This window comes from Lolium rigidum, chromosome 2 (assembly GCF_022539505.1).
Source record: "Lolium rigidum isolate FL_2022 chromosome 2, APGP_CSIRO_Lrig_0.1, whole genome shotgun sequence".
Taxonomy (NCBI): Eukaryota; Viridiplantae; Streptophyta; class Magnoliopsida; order Poales; family Poaceae; genus Lolium; species Lolium rigidum.
The window spans coordinates 280865160-280883118 of record NC_061509.1 but is presented as its reverse complement, the minus strand read 5'-3'; the positions used below and the strand labels follow the sequence as shown (position 1 = coordinate 280883118).

The 17959-nt window shown below is 42.7% G+C and overlaps 3 protein-coding genes across 3 annotated transcripts; 1 reads left to right on the top strand and 2 right to left on the bottom strand.

Moving 5' to 3' along the window:
- Positions 1-2263: 2263 nt before the first annotated feature.
- Positions 2264-6872, bottom strand: LOC124693548 (ABC transporter I family member 19-like). The gene is made up of 6 exons (XM_047227024.1): positions 6636-6872; positions 4664-4824; positions 4219-4270; positions 3757-3893; positions 2885-2971; positions 2264-2806 (listed from the first exon to the last, which is right to left on the bottom strand). Exons 1-6 carry the CDS (start codon positions 6781-6783, stop codon positions 2519-2521), a joined length of 873 nt encoding a protein of 290 aa, XP_047082980.1. The 5' UTR covers positions 6784-6872; the 3' UTR covers positions 2264-2518.
- Positions 6873-7073: 201 nt separating this feature from the next.
- Positions 7074-10562, top strand: LOC124688936 (gem-associated protein 2-like; the record flags this gene model as incomplete). Its single annotated transcript, XM_047222553.1, is given in 5 exon segments — positions 7074-7107; positions 7110-7343; positions 7446-7659; positions 9193-9370; positions 10020-10562. Coding segments are annotated over 5 exon segments (1053 nt in total), but the record flags the coding sequence as incomplete, so codon positions are not given.
- Positions 10563-11947: 1385 nt separating this feature from the next.
- Positions 11948-15518, bottom strand: LOC124691033. The gene is made up of 4 exons (XM_047224322.1): positions 15220-15518; positions 12912-13029; positions 12280-12475; positions 11948-12188 (listed from the first exon to the last, which is right to left on the bottom strand). Exons 1-4 carry the CDS (start codon positions 15516-15518, stop codon positions 12052-12054), a joined length of 750 nt encoding a protein of 249 aa, XP_047080278.1. The 3' UTR covers positions 11948-12051.
- Between the last annotated feature and the right edge of the window lie 2441 nt (positions 15519-17959).

Sequence of the window (17959 nt, the reverse complement as noted above, 5' to 3'; positions counted from 1 at the left end):
AACTTCAGAAACTTGCACCATGTAGCTTTTGACATAATGGAAAAAAGTAGGTGTAACAACACAGTTGCGTTTTTTATAGAACAGGGGCAAAAGATTTGTCCCGAAACTATTAATGAAGAAGAAGAGAATGTCCAGCTAATTAATGGAAAGTCGAGTGAAAACTGTTAGAACAAAACGACATGCATGCAACTCCTACAACCATAAATTCTCGGCACCTTGATCATCACACCACTGATAAAAACCCACTTAAAAAACATAAACAAAGTTATCGAAAACAACAACCCGTGAAGATGAGAAATATCCATCAACCAGTTGCGGGCTCCTTCCTTGTGATGTCACTCTTCTTGTGTTTGCTTCTGCTCATTCACCTTATGGATTTTGCTACTTGAAGTCCTCTCCGCCGAAAGGCAGGTAATCTCATTACTAGATCCAGGGCTAGCCGCCTCCAACTTGACGAGTAAGTCGCAAAGGTATCTAACAAAGAGAGCATCGAATCTAGGTGCCAATGTACCTATCTCAGTAACCTTGTCGCCACGGTGGCTAGGACTGTTAGTGGTGTGGAAGCCACCATCAAGGTCCCAAACAAGTCCACCTACAAATGCACCATCGACGGAAGAGGATTAGGCTCCTCACATAGATATTGAAGCTCGGGGCATGACTTGCATCGTCGGAGGCAAGATCCCTTTGATGTCCTCGCACTCAGAGGCAACCGATACATAGGTCTATGCCGACGGGAAAGTCCTAGCACGAGGGGAGAAACAACCGAAGATGCATTCATCCCCAACCAGAGCCGACTCCTCTAGGGCCTTGCCAACCATGGTATCATCATCAGTCCTCAACGCCATCTCGGCAACGCCATCTCAGCGACCACATCATCAACAACAACCACAGACGATTCCTTCTCAGTCAACTCACATGAAGTATACAAGTCCGCACACTCCAAAGAACCAACAACACGTGTCAACAAAAGCTTGATTTTTTTGCCTCTGCATGCAAGGGGCGAGAAAGCTCCGCAACAAGGAAAACTGGGACTATAAAGCAGAGTCCTTCAGAATCCTTGCAACACCTAGAAGGGGACCTTGACGGCACGACACACGCAACAAGGAATGGCCCACGACCTCTACCCAACTCCGGTCAGCGAAAGACGACAATAATGCTGAGTGGACGGGGAGCAACTCCGTTGGCAAGGAGGACGAGTGAGTAGTGACCGGAGAGCAATAACGAGCAGGTGTGAAACGTTGCTCCAAAACACACTACAATGCAGCCCTTAGGGAAATTCATATGGATTTCAACTCCGAAATCAAATGAATTATATAGAAACAAAGACAGTAAGGATCAAAATCCCCTAAAGTTCGTTGAGTTCATTTGAATCAAAGCCCTAAATTTATCTCTAATCAACCACTCCTGGGAACAATCCTCAAAAGAAGTGTTGGCAACTACAGAAACAACCTATATGAAGTGTTATCATTACAGCAAAAAAGCCTAAAACCATCAAATGCCCGTATACAAAGATAAAGTTGGAAAATTACACCTGTGCTTTGTGAAGGCAACAGATAAGACCACAAAAATGTTTAGAGTAGAGGATGTAGAGGCACCGTAAGAATAATATACTACTAGAAGGATTTTCTAACTATGGCCGGTGTTCAAGTTGAAATCATCTGCTAGCCGTTCGTTCAAAAAACAAACCTAAACGAATCTGCTCACTGATTACTTGATTAGTAAATCCCACCATTAAGCCGGCGATCTCGCGTGATTAGTGAAGTCAATGTCAGTCAGGATTGCATGTTGGCAACATATAATCACAGCGACAGAGACTGTCCCTGCATATGCACATTGACTCGTTTCCATGTGGAGCATGTCACGGTCAGTTTAGATATATTATCACTAGATTAAAGTTAGAGGGATTAGATTAAGGATAAGACTGATTTGGAACAGGCAAGAACTAGTAAAAAAGATAAGAGGATATGCAAATGTGGCAAGTGGAAAGCGACGGAGGAACGGAAGCCAGCACAACCACATAACGCGTCCCGTCTTCCTCCGCAACTGGCGCCTGCAACTGCACGCGCTGTAGAGCACATGCCCTACAGCAAGCAAGCAAAGAGTATCGAAACTGGTAGCACATTTATTCAGAGTCACAATGGAATAATTAGCTTTATTACGAGAGCAGAAATTGAGAGTATGAACAGCTGAACACACTGGCTGCAGACTTGGCAATGTACACACAGGGAAGTGGCTACATGAGTTATGGGCATGGAGAGGAGACAGACAGGTACACTTTGCCACTTTGCTTTCTCATGATAAACGAGGAAATTTTGGCAATATACATGGAGACTTTCTCACAGGAAGACAGGGACTGAATTAATGTTTGTACAGTAAAGGATGCGATGAATAGGCGTAATGAAGCTTGCCTTGTTTAATATACAGATACATTGGCATATAAAGGGGACATGACCATAAATGAAATGACATATTTCAGAGCTGTATGACACCAGAATAGGAGTAGAGGTGCTGGCGATCATCACCGGTAGTAGGCCATGTGGCGTGACGCTCGGAAAGGGGAGGCATCGAACGGGGAGGAGCGCCTGGGCTGGCTCTCAACGCGCGGAGGTTCTTTCTTCGGGAGCTTGGTCTCAGATTTGAGCCATGACTCCACGACCGACAGCAGGTTCTTGGCAGTCTTTAGCTCCTCGATGTCAGAGTATTTCGCAGATTTCCTGAGTTCGCCTTCTTGGATGTACGCGATGTCGGTGGCCCATGTCTCAAGTCCGTCGAATATGTGGGTGGCATAGACGATCGTAGCTTCTCTCTGCAAGGAACCACTCGCGTTATGCAATCAGGAAAAAACATATCTGAGAAGAAAGCTAGAGGGAGCTGAAACTGTTACCTGTTCACACTCTTCCTTGAAGAAGTCAAGGAGATCCATCCTGGTCACGACATCAAGATCGACGGTGATTTCATCAAGCAAGAGTACCTGCATTGGTATCAAATGTTTTAGTGAAACAAACTTTGGTACTAGAGCTACATTATCCCAAATTTAACCTTCAGAACAATGTGTTTAGGTACGACCCAGTTTAAAGTAAACTACGAACATCTTATTCGAAGGAACAGACCAGATGTTGGTGACCCTGTAAACAAACTAGGCTCTATACATCTTTCTTTGTCAAACTGCAAATTAGCTAAATAATAGACATTTCCTCTTCCACCTGCAAAATGACTCATAACAGAGCTATCGTAGCATCGATCACAAAGCTGATGAATTCTCCAGGATAATACCCGGACGTCCATCTTGAGTCATCAATGAAAACCCCATTTTCTCCTCTGAAGTCAGTGGAGAAGAACTTTGCACAATTGACTGAAGTCACTAACAGCAGACTCGTTCTAACTCAATCAACACTTACTGACAGCGAAGACATGATAGCGGCAGCTTCAGGATTAATTTTGAGGGGAAGATGACAGATACAACAGGTAGTTTATTTGGGTCAACAGATCATTGATCAATCAGATTAATTCCACCTAATCGTGTCGCTGTGCTTTAAATTGCACTAGTTTACGCCAACACAACCCTTTGGTCATTGCATGGTATAAGAACCCACTGTTCTGTCCAAGCAAAATAATACATCGGGAAATGCTCAGAATAGTCAAAGAAGGAACTATCGGATCAAGTCGTGCCCAACTTGGTATTTAGAACAGCATAGTATGGGTAGTAGTCAATAATGTAAACCAGTATAACCTACAAGAAAACTAACATAAAGTCACCTTGTATGGATGAAGAAGACCCATGCAAATCTGTACCCTGCGGCGCTGTCCGTCTGAAACTTTATGCATGCGCCATTGCAGATCAATGTCTAGTAGATCAATCAGCTTCTCTCGCCTAACAGGATCAACCCCATCAACTGTTCGTGTTTCAGGGTAAAGAAGAAATGTGTGTTTACATGTACTGTCAATAGCATTAACTACTTAACTATAATACTAATAGTAACACTGACTTCAGTGCATTTAAGCCGAAGTGATTACACAGAACTTGATAAATAAACAACAAATGTGGAAGCACCATTGATTAATACATAATTTAATTTAAGCAAAACTGATTGAACTACAAGAAATGCTTGAATGATCAATGGATATCAGATAAATTCAAGGACAAAAAAGCATTTGTGCACATTATTCATCCAGTAGAAAACCAACAATTGGATACAATGAGCAGTATGTGTAGAATACCTCCAAAAATCATGTGCTCAGCAGAGAAATCGCCTTGTAGTGGAACATCACCCTACGAAAGTTACTTGTATGTAAGAAACAAAGACACTGCTCTGACAAATCAGGCACGGCATAAAATGAACTTTCAACAAACTGGTCATAAATCAATTCTTTATTAAAATAGAGAATAGAAATCTTCTAACAATTTTATTTTTGCAATAGATAACTTCAGCTACAACATTGAGTCAAGCACCTACAAGATCTACAGATACTGCAGCATATGGACAAAGGTCACTACTGTATTTCAGCTGCCATTGGTGAACTAAAAAATGGCTCCCATGAGATTTTATGAAGAAAGCCAATTTGCAAAGACAAAATGCTCTGTTACACAAACAGTAACACTGAAGAAACAAAGAAAGAGCTAAATTTCTAGTTCTTATAGCAAGTAAACAGAGCAGATACTTACAGCTGAACCAATTGTGCGACTCCAAGAACCACCCAGGTAGGAAAGATCGCCGCTGCACACGAACTGTGTGTCATGAAAAGCAGAACCATTAAGAACACGGACAACATCCCGTCCTCCAACCATATGTTTCCCTGCAAGGATCTTCAAGAGAGTGGTCTTGCCTGCAGTTCGACATAAACTGGCACATAAATTGGTGTACAAGGCACTGCTCATCCAAAATGAGAACATAACATGTATCAGCAACAATGTACTAATGTACACGCATTCACAGAGATTAATCTAAAATGGAATAATAATTTCTTCTGTTATGGCAGCACCCCTTTTTGGAATTTGGCATAGCGATCTACTGGTACAACACGGATATTTTGACAAACTCCAGAGATGGTAATCTCCAATAAAAATATGGCACACATGACATAACAGTACAAGTGCCTAACACGGATGCTGACAAAATCCTTGGCAAAAACCCCACAACTATAACACATAGGAAACAAGGCACCAGATCCCACAACTCTACCTCCTTCAATCTATATGATGAAGGCAGGAGATGCCCAGACCCTGATGGAACACATACGTTCAATATGACGAAAAAACAGTCACCAAGGCGAATCCGATAGTTTGTAACATGCAAAAAAAGTATTTCCAAGCCAATCATTCATTCCAGTGCACTTCATTTTGGTGCTGCTTTTTAATCACCTAGTATAATTAGCTACGTCGCGCACACAATTCTGTTCATATCATATATCACCCCCCATCGGAATCCCAACATTTTAGTTGCAGCACCCCATCCCCTCAAAACAGAGACCATTTAAACCGAAGAGCATATTACATGCAAATTACTTCGATAAAAACATACAATTGCAAGATATTTATATTTCTTAGACCATTTATAAACCAATTAAGATTAAAGAAGCACCTATCATATCACCCGAGTCCAAAATCAAACCCCTAAGCATCTGTACCTGAACCATTTGACAGACAGCCAACCCACAAGGCCACCGGCGTCGTGCTACATATCCAACCAAAAAGAACTCGCCCAAACCAAACGATCACCGCATACACGCAACAACTACACGCATTCACAGAGATTAATCTAAAATGGATGATAATTTCTTCTGTTATGGCAGCACCCCTTTTTGGAATTTGGCATAGCGATCTACTGGTACAACACAGTTATTTTGACAAACTCCAGAGATAGTAATCTCCAATAAAAATATGGCACACATGACATAACAGTACAAGTGCTTAAAACCGATGCTGACAAAATCCTTGGCAAAAAGCCCACAATTATAACATATAGGAAACAAGGCACTGGATCCCACAACTTCTACCTCCTTCAATCTATATGATAAAGGCAGGAGATGCCCAGACCCTGATCGAACACATACGTTCAATATGACGAAAAAACAACCGCCAATTCAAATTCCGTAGTTTTTAACATGCAAAAAAAAGTATTCCCAAGCCAATCATTCATTCCAGTGCACTGCATTTTGGTGCTGCTTTTTAATCACCTAGTATAATTAGCTACGTTGCGCACACAATTCTGTTCATGCCATACATCAGCTCTAACGAAAGAAGAAGTGTAAAGCACATTTCGTACATGAGCTCCCATCGGAATCCCAACATTTTAACTGCAGCACCACCCCCTCAAAACAGAGACCATTTAAACCGAAGAGCACATTACATGCAAATTACTTCGATAAAAACATACAATTGCAAAACATTTATATTTCTTAGCCCAATTGTAAACCAATTAAGATGAAAGAAGCACCTATCGTATCATCCAGTCCAAAATCAAGCACCTAAGCATCTGTACCTGAACCATTTGACAGGCAGCCAACCCACAAGGTCACCGGCGTCGTACTACATATCCCACCAAAAGAACCCGCCCGAACCATACAATCACCGCATACACGCAGCAACTAGGAAAGCATCGTGGTTCTTCTAGGCGCTAGCTAGGGTCAGGCGTTACCGGATCCATTGGCGCCGACGAGGAGGCAGCGCGAGCCGGGGGCGACGCGGAGGTTGAAGCGCGCGAAGAGCGGCGCCTGCCCGTCGTAGCCGAACTGCAGGGTGCTCACCTCGATGCCGCTCCTCTTCCACCCCTCGTCTCCGGCCATCTCCCCTGGCGGGTCTCGCCGGCGGCGGGTGATCTCGCTCCGTCAGGCTCCGGGTAGTTGGTGCGAACGCTTGTTTGGTCACTGGCTCTGTCTGCGGCTCTGTGCCCGCCGCGTCACCGCTCGCGCGTTTTATACAGCCCACCGCTCGAATCACTGGGCTTCGTCGGCAAGGCCCAACGTTTCTTTGAGCTGCGGAAAGGCCCAACTCGACTTCAGGCCCAAGTGGCCCACAGGTGACGCCACTTCAGTTTCTCCAAGTACTAGCCCAGACGGTCGAGAGAGAAAAAAAAAAACTCAAACCCTTCGTGCTCAGCTTGCCGCCGCCATGGAGGTGCTGGCCGCCGGGATGATGAGGTACACAAGGGGCGAGCTCGAGGCGCTCAGAGGCGCGCCGTCACCGGAGGCGCAGGCGCTGCGGTGGGGCGAGGCGCTCGCCGCCCTCGCCGCCGCGGGCTTCTCCGGGGATTACGAAGCGCTCCTCGCCTCCGACGAGCCGGTGAATAGGAGGGGGAGGAGGGCGTCCGGGGGCGGGAGGAAGGCTGCGGCGCCGCAGTTCTCCGGTACGGCTCTCCTCCTCCTGGCCGGTCGGCCCTCCAGCTTTCTATCTAGGTTTAGTTGTGCAGTTAGTGATTGGTACATTTGTTTTTCTTATGACGTTGTAGAGGCGACAGAGGCGGGAGCGTGGAGGAATGGGGATTCGGGGGCTCATCGGGCGATTGGGGAGCCGTTCGATCAGTGTGAAGGTGTGGAGTGCGATGAAGATGACAGTGATGATGATTATGACGGCATTCTGAAGCCTGCGTTTGCGGTTGATGGGGAGCCTGATTTCGAGTCCGGAGAGCCGCTAGATGGCTTCGAGTATCTCCGGCGTGTCAGGTATGCTTTTCTTATTGTTCTGGGTTGATTGATTGGGTCTGCAAGGTCCCCAAACTGTGCGTGTATGCGCATTTCATGTTGTCATTATGTAGTGAATGTTTATACCGAGTGAGTCGGTGATAACTGTTTGAAGCATATAATTGCCGGATTTCACCTTTGAATAGGTTATTCGTAAATGCAGGCGTCTCCTTGATGTGCTTTCATGGTTTTGTCTCGGAATTTTGGTGGTCACTGAATAGATTTGCTTTCTTTTGGTACTATTTAAATATCTGCTGCAAGAATCAAAATCATTATCATCGTCTGTATAGGAATTCTGTTGGATAAAGTTTACTTGTTCCGTGGAAGCTCTAGCTCTCATGAACTGTAGTCTTGACCCGGAACTACTGTGAAAATCTTTGTAATCTAAGTCATAAGAAGAAGTTGCAGTCCTGGCTGGGTTTCTGCACCTCTTGTACCAAAATTCACTATTGCCTGAAACTAGTGAACACTGCAATTGTAACACATATGTTTTTCCTCATTTCTTAGTCTATTTTGCCACTAAGGATTTTATTTCGTTGCTATTGACTTTTTAGCAGCTCTTCTCACTGAAGCTTGAGCAGAAACAACCTAGGCTTAAGAAAATAGAAGGATATATTATGCATAGTACCTCTGTAGTATTTTATTTTCACTGACTGCGTAGATGTATGAACCATGTAAATAACATTGATAACAAAGGGGCGTCTTACAAAAAGTGACAACTGTGCCTATGCAGCCAAACTATTGCTTTGAAGTTAGTGTTTATGAACGCAGTGGTTTTGCATATATATTTTATGGCTATCCATATTCTGTGAGTTGTTATAGTAATACTCAAAGCTGAGACGTTTGAAGTGCAAACTTTGTAATGTTAGTCACCAGATCAATATGTAAATGCTTACATTCGGTGCTTGAGCAATATAATAGCACATAGGGAAAAAATCGGCAGGTTCCCATTTCAGTTCTCCTTTCCTCAGGCCATGAATTTTGCGATCCTTTCACTCTCAAATGACTCACCTGTATCCAATATCTCAACTATATGTTGTGATATTATTTAGATGCCATCTCATCATATTTGCTTTTGTTCTTGCAATACTTCTGTTCTGCTGATCCAGTTCTATTGCATAATGTTGTATCTGCATATCTCAGAGTATCTATAGAGCCTACACATAATAGAAAACTGCTTCCTCTGCCAAATAGAGAAAATTAGATGTGGGAGCTATCATCCCTTTTGGATGCATTCGGCACGTGCAATTTCTTTTCCTCCGAGACAACCCGCTATTTTTTACTTTGACTCCCTTTATATCTGCTTTTTTAGTTAATGCCATGGCTTTTTTCATTGCCTTTCGGAATGAAACTCTATTTTTTAAGATTTCCTCTTGCAAAATATTTGCCTGGCTGGGATTGCTGCTACCATAAAAATTGAATGTTATTCTTCTGTTGGTAAACATTTAGCCATCTGTCTTTTTGATGCAAAACCATTATTGCTTTAATGATTATCCTATTGAATATGTTTTACAGGTGGGAAGCTAACCAAATTCCTAGAGTGAAGGTGGCCAAGATAGATTTGGGTGCAGCTAGAAAGGAGCAAACACCTTATATGCCGGAAATTCCTGACATACCGAAGTGTTCATCTGATTTGTGTGCATCAAAGGAGTGGGAGGACTCGTTTATTACATATTTTTCAGAGACAAGGCTGGTAAGCTATGCCATTTAAACCTACCAGCATGCCTAACCACATAATAACTTTGTTCATCTTTGTATTTATCGACATGATGGCAACACTCTGTGTGTCTCTTCACTGCTATTTGAAGTAAAATAATATAATTGTATTTACTTAGCTAATTTGATGCATGAACAACTTGGAATATTTATTTTTGTACGCACTCAAATCTTAATGGCACATGCCCCAAACATTTCAGATCTAAATGGATACCCTTCTACTATGCTAACTACCCGTAGAATTATGGGGGTGTTAGATGGTTGGTAGCAAAATCCTTCGCAGCGATGTTTTAGCATGCAGTGTAACTACTGCCATTTGCATAATTAGTTGATAAACCTGAAGTTGAGATAGTCATCTTGGTGTTGACATTAGAAGCACGTCACCTGTTAACATTTCTAAATTCAGAATTCTTCCATGCCTTGCAAGTTAAAAATGGAGAACAGCATGTTCAACTACCTTGCTGCATTACCTTTTGCACGCACAACAGTGTGTTGAGCGTCTTTTGGATGACTTTAGCTTGAAGTCAGTGTAATTAGAGTAACTTTTTGTGATATACTCTTTTGCCATTAGCTGCCTGTTGACAATCACGTCTGCTGTAATGACGTATGTATACTCTTCTTTGCAGACTTTCTCAGAGCTTGACAGCTCTGACGAACCATCTGTATCGGGAGCGCCAAAGAACTCTTTAAAACCTGGTAGCAGCCCCGAGATGCAGATTAACCCGACGCTGACGATGATTCGCAACATGGACGCAGTTTCAAGGGCTACAACACTGCGAAACTACACTGATATGATCCAAAGCTTTGATACACTATCAAGGAATGACTGCCTGTGGCTGTTTGCACTATGTGTTACTGTTCAGCCACCCTTGGACGCAGAGACATGTGCCTCGCTGAGGTCGCTTTTGCGCAAGTGCGCAACCATCCTCGCGGCCAAGACAGATATGGATGATGAAGTTGTAATGCTGAACATACTCATGTCCATCTCAGGCAGGTACTTTGGGCAGTACGAGAAGTGAGATAGGGCTAGAGAAATAGATAGGGCTAGATAATTGCATCATCTTGTTTGTGAGTTGGAATCAACTAACAGAAGTTGTAAATGGCACTCGCTACACTTGTTTTGGTGAATCTTTTTGCTGATGAGGCATCATATACATCTTCCGAAGACTGTTTAGAATGCCAAGTAGTAATGACTCTATTGGCTGATGTTGTGAAGTGCTTTTAAGTTGGGTGTTCATTTTTTTTTGAAATAGTTTGACAACTAGCAGATATAATGCATCTTGCTTTTTTCCCAACCTCGTATTAGAGAAATTGGGTTGCAGATTGCTTCGGAAGTTCATTGCTGCTTGGTTTAGAGGTCTTGCAGGCATACCATTTTTAGGGCTTGTTTGGTACTAGAGTTTTAGGGCTTGTTTGGTACTAGAGTTTTAGTGAGGATTAGCGGGGATAATCCGCTCCAAACTTCAAATCCCCACTTATCCCCAATACATGTTTGGTGCTAGAGTATGAGCGAGTTTAACCCTCATTTATCCCCACTTTTCCCCCAATTTTAGTGAAATTTTTTCAATCCCCAACCCCTACCTAATGGATTGGGGATGTGATTTTGTGGGGATTAGGTGACAGCAGAGATTCACCCAATATTCTAGAGTATTATCCTCACTAATCCCCACTAAAACACTACTACCAAACAAGACCTTAGGGGTTTTACAAGCATACAGATTTTTTTTAGAGGATTTACAAGCATACCTAGAGATATTCATCTTTGGAGTTCCGTCTTAAAAGCATTGTCGCCTAAATTCAGAAATCTTCCAAGCCTCGTAAGTTAAAATGGTGGACACCATGTTCAACAACTTTCCCACTCCGCCTATAATACTCACAAAGCTGCTGGTTGACTATCTTTGTGTACTCTGTTGATGAATAAATACTGTTATCATCAGGCATTCTTCGAGCTTGACAGCTCTGATGGACCATCTGCATCTAGAGGGTTGCAGACTGCCCAACACTAACGATGACTCATGTAGGCAGATTTTAGTGGTGAGAGTGAAGGTGATGGAACTTGTGTGTAAAACTATGTTAATAAAGATGGAAATCATCTACGAAGCTTAGACAAATGTTACTGATCAGTGACCACCCTGTGAGAATAGCTATTTAGGAAGATCTGTTTTAGCAATAATTACTCCAACTAGGCAACTAGGTCCATATTACATCCTGTTACTCAAAACTGCAAGTAAGATGCGAATATTAACATGTCTAAGCTGGCATTAGCTCTTCTTCCATTCATGATTAGGCCAACAATTATATGTACATCGCGTCCCGGACCACGACTAAACACCTTGTTGAATTGAATGCATGGCTGGAAATTGGATACGAAAGGAAACCATGAAAAGAGCACGATTGACGCAAAGATAATGGCATCCACCCCCACACTCTACACCAAGAGATCTTGCAGACAGCCCAACAGCCAAGGGTTTAAACCAGACGCTTCCATTTGATGGCCAGCTGCCATGAGACACAAAATAAGTTAGGAGGCGTGCGGCAGAATATGCTAAGGCTGAAACCACCGGCTACATCACCATTATATTTTTGCGAACTACCTGAGCACTGGGTCCAATTTGAGTAGGATCACTTATCCATGCTTCATAACTGGAAAAAATGCACTCAAAAGCTGAATGCAACTTCTAGACCACCACTAGCAGCAGGTCCACGGCAAGCCTGGGCACCAAGATAAGTTCCATCAGCAGGGTGCCTGATTTTTCCTGGGCACATTCCACAACCACCAAGGTTCTTTGATTCAACTGCAAGTGTAAAGACACAAACATAAGCACCATAAACCGTCGAATATTATCAAAAGATACTACTAGTGAAAACTTCTATAATCCAACACACCTGAATCAATCTTAACACATGAAGCACACAGCAGACCAAATCCATCAAGATTCAGCTCCGCAAAGAAGTATTTGGGAACAAGATCAACACAGTTGTTGGCACCTTTACGCCGAGCAAGGAAATTTGCATGTAACCACATACCACAGCACACAAAGGAATGAACGTCCACTGCTTTAACCAGCTCATGCTCATCCCCCTACAAAACTAGCAAACATAAGATGGCGGTACACAGATGGATATATGAATTAATAAGCAGGATACAAGTTAGATTATTACTACTACCGATGGTATCATTAAGATATAATTTCAGTGCAGCCTTCCTCTGCTGTTCTCGAAACTAAGATAACATTTTAAAGTACCATTAGCTGAAATTTCAGAACATGTCTATACATGCGATAAAGTACCACGTACGTGAGAAAGAAGTTACGTCTTGAGCTTAATAAGATTGTACGATTCACAATGATCTAGTTTGCTCAGATGTGACTCATTTCCAGCAAAAGACATCGGCACATTAACTTCTGAGCATATAGTAGTAAAGAAAGGTAAATCTGAAAAAGCATCCACATGCTGAACAACCCATCCACTGAGTGGCACTATGCACTATATATTTACAAATTTAAGTAGATCAAAACCTGATTCATGCTGTTGTAGTGCTCCAAACCCACACGTGCACATGCTGGTGCCTGAGAAAGCTCATCTTCCTTAGCTTCTGTCCTGGAAGAGCATGATGGATCATGCTTAAGTTCCTCCCTGGAAAAGCAGAAATGTCAACATCATGCACATTCTCGATTTCAAATGCTCATCAAACAATTAAGAAGTAATACTGAATCTATCACATTGAAGAGTATTCGGCCTTTCAAAGATGGAAACTTAAAAGGTGGTAAGTTGCGCCAACAATAATTCTGGAACTTAGTTACTACTCCCTCCGGTCTGAAATAATCGACGCGTCACACTGCCTACCTCTGTGTACTTTCTGTATAAGTGCGCGTCAATTTAATACGACCAGAGGGAGTACTAGTGAGAGACTAAATTGTCGGCGCATCACCTAATTAAGTTTTGCAATAGGAGCACTTACGCTCATATTAAGTTATTTCTTGATTTGCGTGTGGCTTAAATACCCTAGGAAACAAAACAACCGGATTTCGTTTCCTCAATTAAGTTTCCACTAGTTGCAATTTTAAGGAGGATCTTCTAACAATGCGAATGTACCCAGAAACAACTAAACCGGCTGTTCAATTTATTTGGATAGATACAAGAAAGTTTCCACAATCAACATTCACACAAGGAAGACAGATGCTACGTACTGAAGCGACACAGCTCTACAGCACAGCCGAATCGGCGAACTGAACCACATGAGTTTTCATGGATCAAACACAAATCATTCAAGCAGCAGACATTAGGAAGATTAAGTAAGGAATTTAATTGTTTGATTTCACATGCCCATCAAACAATTAAAAAATAATACTGAATCTATCACATGGAAGAGATGCTGATAGAAGGGAATAGAAGCATTCGGCCTTTCAAAGATCGAAACTTAAAAGGTGATAAGTTGCACCGACAACTTAAGTTCCAAAATTGTTGTCGGTGCAACTTCTCACCTTTAAGTTTCTTAACAGGAGCACTTACACTCATATTTTAAGTTATTTCTTGATTTCAGAACCATATTACCCCTCATATTTCTTAATAGGAGCACTGAATAGAAGACATTGAGGACATTAAATTGTGTCAAAATCAAAACAACATAAGATAGGAAGCACACTAAGCTGCCTGATACCCAGTCACGATCAAATATGGAGATATGTAAATAGAACTATAGTAATGCAAGGGATCCATGTTAAGATCATGAGAAGAGGGATTAGGATCAAATTAAACTGTGATTCAAGGATTTGCGCGCGGCTTAAATACCCTAGAAAACAACCAGATTTCGTTTCCGGCCTCAATTAAGTTTCCACCAGTTGCAATTTTAAGGAGAATCTTCTAACAATGTGAATGTACAACTAACCCAGCTGTTCAAAAGTATTAGATAGATACAAGAAAGTTTCCACAACTAGCATATACTGATATAATAGGAGAAGCCTTGACTGGTTTCTGTCAAGTGACAGAAACTACACCTTTTTTTTTTCTCGTTGACATCTTTAGTCCGCAGGGGAACAAGATATCTTCAGTCGTGATTGCCATAGTTGCTACTCTATGAGTCTGCAGTAGCAATTATCACTAACTTGCTAAGAGTGGTCTATTAAAAAAGCTAGTGGCAAACTGGCAATTGGGTTGGGGTCCGATGCTTGATCATTTGGTCAGCATTGTAGTGAAATCACTCTGCCCAAAATTCACACAAGGAAGACAGATGCTACTGCAGCGACGCAGCCCTACAGCAGAGCCGGCGAACTGAATCAATTCAGTAGTATCTTCTTCCAGAAAAAAGAATCACCTGAGTATCAATCGATCAAATACAAAGGTGATAAGTTGCACCGACAACTTAAGTTCCAAAATTGTTGTCGGTGCAACTTATCACCTTTTAAGTTTCTTAATAGGAGCACTTACACTCACATTTTAAGTTATTTCTCGATTTCAGAAACCATATTACCCTCATATTTGTTAATAGGAATATGATAGGAAGCACACTAAACTGTCTGATACTCGGTCACGATCAAATATGGACTAGTGGCAATTGGGTGGGGTCCGAAGATTGATTATTTGGTCAGCATGGTAGTAAAATCACTCTGCCCAAAATCCTCACGAGGAAGACAGATGCTACTGAAGCGACGTAGCCCTACAGCAGAGCCGGCGAACTGAATCAATTCAGTATCTTCTTCCAGAGAAATAAATCACTTCAGTAATCATGGATCAAACACAAAGCATTCTAGTAGCACACATTAGGGAGATTAAGTGACGAATTGTTTGCGTTGCATGCTGGGCTGGAGGAATATGAGAGATATGTACCGTTCCTCGTCGCGCGTGGGGGTGCTGTTGCTGGTATCGGGGACGCGGCGGTTGCGGAGCACGTACGCGGTGGTGGGCGGCGGACAGTCAGCGGGAACGGAGCTCTCGCGCTTGGGCAGAGGAGCCGGGGCCTTGGCTCGTGCCGGAGGAGGAGGGGCCACGGCCGCGGTCACGTCCATCGGGCCCTGGTCGCTGCTGGAAGCTGGAAGGGAGTGCGAGCGCTTGGGAGGAGGCAGCGGCGCCGCCGCCGCCGCCTTGGAGCTGGACCGCCCAAGGCGCTTGCCATGGAGGCCCGTCATCTCGACGCCTTCCGGCCGGGTTCCAGAGAGATTGGGGATTTTCTGGGGAGGAAGACGAAGGCTACGGCCGTACCTTTTTACCTGACTCAACTAGAGTTTGGAACGGAACGGAACGGACTCTTAATCTACAGCCGGGCCGGGCCGGGCCGGGCCAGGCTTGGGCTTGTAGTAAACGTGATTTTAGCTTAGTTCGAGCTGGGCTTGTCAGGTTGGGTCGGACTTTTCTCTGTTTCGACCGGGTTCAGGCTCGATTTGTAAACCCGAAGATCGAGCCGGGTCAGGCTCAGGACTAGGAATTTAGGTTTGGGCTTTTCCATGCCCGGCCCGAAACCCAGCCCGGACCAAGGAATGCCTAGGTGTAATCCAACGCAATTGTAAATGTCGGCATGGACATGTGGGGCGCCTTTGGTGTGGGCCAGGCCCATTACATCCAAAGATCATCTCTCTAGCACGTGCCTAAAACTTTTCACTCCTTCTGTTTTTATTTACCCTGCGATACTAGGTTTATTTACTCAAAGTTGAAATTTAAGGTTAACTAAAATTATAATACTCTCTCCATCCCGTGAAACATGTCTTAACTTTGTCATTAAAAATACAATTATTCACCATAAAAGAATGCATAAAATATGGAAATGTACTTTATGATTTTAGTTCATTCTTAGTTAAAGTTAAATTAAAGCCACCATACTTATTAGGAATGTGAGGAAGTACATTTTATATTATGAATGTTGATATTCTTTCCTAAATTTCAGTCAAACTTTATAGAGTTTGATTTTGACTAAACCTAAATGCGAGGTAATTGCGAACAGAGGGAGTACTCCCTTCACGCCGGTTTATTAGACCACTACTACTTCGAGAAAAATGGTTTATTGGGCCACTACTACTTCAAGAAAAACTGTTTATTAGACTAGAAAAACATTGATAATAATCAATGTTTTTTTCTCGGAGCATGTGGTGATTGGACCTATTAATGGTTATTTTGAGGGAATATCGAAAAACAATGTGGGGTAAGCTAGAAACGGCTTTAAAGGTATGAGGAGTGTCTTGGCAAAATAGTTACACCAAAAATGGCCCCAATATGACGTGGGACCCTCAATCTTAATTTTTTCCTTTTTTCTCCATCCATCTTCTCCACGTCCCCATCTTCCCCAATTCAAACGACACTAGCCCTCTAGGACCATGACCTTGCCCTCTAGGCCCTGCTCCTTCGGCATACATCGTGTCGGTTCCGACGCGGCCTACCCCGTCCTGCTCCCCAGCCGCGTAGTGACGCTCCCCAATCCATAATTTAGGTAGTATCGATCCTCGTGCACTATTCTATTGCAAGGCACGCGAGATGCAACCCTTTTCACGTCCAAATCCACGGTGAAAGTGCATGAATATATGGAAGGGGACGTGTACATGATGCAAATACATCACTTGTGGTTACAAAAGTCTTAGCCACTCAAGCACGAGCACACGAAGATCAACAATGCGACATATTCCAAACTTGAACCAACATCCAAACTTGAACGGAATGGACTCCTTTGCTTACGTCCAACGCGAAGTGTTAAGGTCAGCACGAACATGTGGGGCACCTTTGCTGGGCCAGGCCCATTACATCCAAAGAGCATCTCTCTAGCATGTGCCTAAAATTTTAACTCCTTTCGTTTTTATTTACCTAAATATTCTAGATTTATCTTCCTGCTGGTTAAAAAAAGGTTTATCTTCCTGCTATTTGGAAACTTAAGATTCCACTTAGGGTTCAAGTTTTTCTCCGGCGCTTTTCCCAGAACAAGATTATGATTAGAGATAATCTTTTTTCTTTTGAAGAAAAATAGTGGGAAAGGCTCTCACCGCAATTTTTATATACTAATAACTAAACACATGTTCAGGCATATTTACAAAAAAGAAAATAAAAGACTAAACCTGATCTCTAAGCCAGTTGTCAAAGTCTTATGTTTCTTCTTCATTCTAAAAGATAGCATTCTTAGCTCCTCCAGATAAATTTATTTCCAACCTTGGAAACTTGGTCTCTAGCTTCTGAAGATCTTATTGTTTCGGAACATCCATAACGCCCAAGAATCCAAGATAATTATTTCCATTGAGAAAGGCAGCTTCATTTGTCTCTTAAATCCTAGAAAGACTCTTGCACTGAAAGATTTTTTTTGTCTGTGAGGGCATGAAGTTCCAACATCTATCTGCAAAAGGGCACGTCCAGAAAAGGTGTTGAAGAGTTTCTTCTCTAGCACAATCCAAGGTAGCACAATTGTAGGATTGTAACACCATTTTTTCCTCTCAACAAGGTTTATTGTGTTTAATATGTCATTGAGCAGAAGCCAAAAGAATAACTTGTGCTTTGATTCACAAAATGATTTCCAAAGCCAAGAGAAGTATGGAAGTGCTGGTTGAGTTCTAATCAAAGCTTTATAAGCCTTATGTGAAGAAAAAACTGAGCTCCC